Source organism: Ornithodoros turicata, chromosome 1, assembly GCF_037126465.1.
Source record: "Ornithodoros turicata isolate Travis chromosome 1, ASM3712646v1, whole genome shotgun sequence".
Classification (NCBI taxonomy): domain Eukaryota; kingdom Metazoa; phylum Arthropoda; class Arachnida; order Ixodida; family Argasidae; genus Ornithodoros; species Ornithodoros turicata.
This window is the reverse complement of record NC_088201.1, coordinates 155,221,930-155,225,128: the sequence shown is the minus strand read 5'-3', so window position 1 is coordinate 155,225,128 and position 3,199 is coordinate 155,221,930. Positions and strand designations below refer to the sequence as shown.

Here is a 3,199-nt window from a genome sequence, read left to right as displayed (position 1 = left end):
GTGCCGTGAGGTTACGCCCTGTCCGTTCCGCGGATTAACGCGCACGGACGTGGAATAACGCGCCAATGCACTTGAGACATGAGCAATTGGCACGATGGATACTGCCACAAAGTAGGCGAAGGGCCCAGCTACTGTCACACGTCCAGACGTTGGAAGCAATGCCATAGTCACAGAAGTTTCCTTCGCTCTGGCTGTGCTGACAGCCTAGACAGGGTACGTACGGGTGACCGTGAGTGGAACACCCAAGTCATGGTTTTCCCAGCATCCCAAATATGTATGCACTTACATATCTGTACAAGCCACAACAGTTAATGTTAGTTAGTTCAAAAATAAACAGTTGGAAGAGAGAGTTGGAAAAGTTTCATTAAGCAATATAAACAATTTGTAGCGACCCAGCCAGGCACAGCGTCATCTGCGCACGCCGATCTTCGTCGGCCCCTGCGCACGCTCCCCGCTCGCTGCGCTCTTGTTAATTAAACAGTTCTGGTTCCACCCTTCAACTAGAAGGTTCTCTCTCTTCCTTCACTGGTGACCCGAACAGCAGAACACAGCTACCATGACCTCTCCGGCGCCGACGATGCCGGACCCCGCACCGCTGGCGTCGCAACCTTCCACTCTTCATGCTGTAGCCGTGAAGATTCCGCCTTTCTGGCCAGCCGACCCGGCTCTGTGGTTCGCCAACATCGAAGCGCAGTTTGCCCTCCTAGGCATATCTGCACAGCAAACAAAATTCTTTCACGTCGTTGGAGCGCTTGGCCCTAACGAAGCGTCAGAGGTCAGGGACGTCATCACCAACCCCCCAGCAGCCAACCCTTTCGACGCGTTAAAAGACGCGCTCACGAAGAGAACGACAGCCTCTGAACAGGAACGTCTGCGACAACTGCTCACAGCTGAGGTCCTCGGCGACAGGAAGCCTTCGCAGCTGCTGCGTCGGATGCAGCAGTTGTTGGGCGATAGGGCCTCATCCTTGGACGAATCCATCCTGCGCGAATTATTCCTGCAGCGGCTTCCGAATACGGTTCGCATGATACTAACAACGTCGAGCAGCGTTTCACTCGAGGCTTTAGCGGAGATGGCGGATAAGATGATGGACATTGCGCCGCCAACTGTTTGTGCCATATCTCCACAACCCTCTGCACCATCACCGTCGGACTTCCAGGAGCTGCGTGACGAAGTCAGCCGCCTTTCCGGCTTAGTTGCATCAAGCCTACGCTTCGGCCGATCGCGAAGCCCAAGACACCGCGGCCCTCGTCGCGGCAACTTCCGTCGTCGCACACCATCGCCTCTCCAGCAGTCTGCAAATCCCGATGAGTGCTGGTACCACCAAACTTTCGGAGACCGTGCCCGACGCTGCCAGCCTCCCTGCTCCAGACAGGGAAACGGGAGCGTCAACAACTGAAGACGGCCAGTTTAGTTGACGCAGCCCCAAGTCATCCACGCCTCTTTTGCATCACTGACCGCGGCTCTGGCGCCCGCTTTTTGGTTGATACGGGCGCGGAGGTCTGCGTCATCCCCGCCTCTCGAGACGATCAGAAGCGGACCCCACCTAACGCCAGTCTTCAAGCGGTCAACGGATCCCCTATTACGACTTACGCGTTTCGTACGCGTTTGCGTTGGTGAAACGCGATGTACGCGTTTCACCAACGCGCTAAGGGGGGGGAGCAGCTGTAGCGACCCAGCCAGGCACAGGGTCATCTGCGCACGCCGATCTTCGTCGGCCCCTGCGCACGCTCCCCGCTCGCTGCGCTCTTGTTAATTAAACAGTTCTCGTTCCAACCTTCAACTAGAAGGTTCTCTCTCTTCCTTCAAAGTCAAAAGACAAAAAAAAAAAAAAAAAAGCCACAACGCAACTGCGTTGGTGGTCTGTTTCAGAGTTCACATAGCTTCAACCTCCTTCGTGGAAAGCCGTAGAGTATTCTCCACACCCGAATGTGCAGTAAGCTGCAATTTCTGATGAGTTATACGAAGCTTTATTATCATACACCAGGAGCGAAATTATTTATTGGCTTTGACATGCTACAGCTGAGTGCAGTCAAAATTGGCCTACACGCTTAATAGGGAACTGCAAATACACTTGAAAGCACAGCACAGCTGTGGTGGCCCGGAAAGGCCTCTAAACCACCCTAGCGCGACTGCCCTTCCGCGGTAGAAGCGATGCGCGAAGTGTAAAGTTGACGATGTTGGCGAGAAAGGAAACTGGGAGAGTGCGACCAACGGCAACGTGTTACGTCTGAGTTACCGACGAAGTTGGCGCAGCTCTGCTTTATGAAGGAGCCCGTGTATCCTGAGAAACTGGCGCCCCCACGTAGTGCGGTGAACGGCCGTTTCGCCCCCAGCGGGCAGGCATGATCAGTATATAGGAGGCTATGGCCTGGCAGCCAGTTCTACCGGCACCGTCCTATTGTGAGGCCACGTCCATCTGCCCGCTGGGACATTCCATCATCGCCGGTCAGGACTCATGTAGAGGAACACCATCTCCTCTACATGTTAAATTGCCATGTAAATACGGCTCCGTTTTCGGATCCTTTTCGGGGTCTACTTTTTGGTATAATTGGAGGATGTTTTTCGGAGATTATTATTTTCAAAGAATTCGAGGTTTTTTTGTCATTTATTTGCAACTTATTTGCAACTGCGTTATACGAACAATCCCGGAATTCCAAGAAAAGGCGGTGGCCGTGAAACGACACACTGACAAAGACAATGAGAAGTCATCCTACATGCTTATAATGCTTACAATTATGCGGCAGAATTTGCCGAACTCTCGGAATCTCTGTAACGATCACACGCGCACGTGAAACCTAGAAATCCGAAAACTCCTTCATACGCGTATAGTCGACAGACAGCTTTTGCTTGCATCCCAGCTTACTGTCTGCGTTGCGACAAGTAACTGTCCTTTCAAGAAGACAATGTTTACATGGTATCTATGCTCCCACGTCCACCTTGAAGGAGGAAAGCAGAAGTCACAGGAAAATTGAACGGAAAACCCTAGGCCCGCTGGACGCTTTCCAACGAGACCTATAGATCCACCCATCTTCAACTATCACATCACGGTCGTTATCGTTATATTTAAAGTTCGCCTGCTCGAAAGCAGCTTTGATAGGCTCCCGTGAAAGCTCGTGGCGAATCACATTCACAGGTCAAAGTGATGCATCTAACGCGCTCGCGTGACTCAGTGGTTAGCGTGCTGGCCATGTCACGT

At 52.6% G+C, this 3,199-nt stretch overlaps 1 protein-coding gene across 1 annotated transcript; it reads left to right on the top strand.

Moving 5' to 3' along the window:
• The first annotated feature begins 556 nt into the window (after positions 1–556).
• Positions 557–1,399, top strand: LOC135387978 (uncharacterized). The gene has a single exon (XM_064617236.1). It carries the CDS (start codon positions 557–559, stop codon positions 1,397–1,399), a length of 843 nt encoding a protein of 280 aa, XP_064473306.1.
• The last annotated feature ends 1,800 nt before the right edge of the window (positions 1,400–3,199 follow it).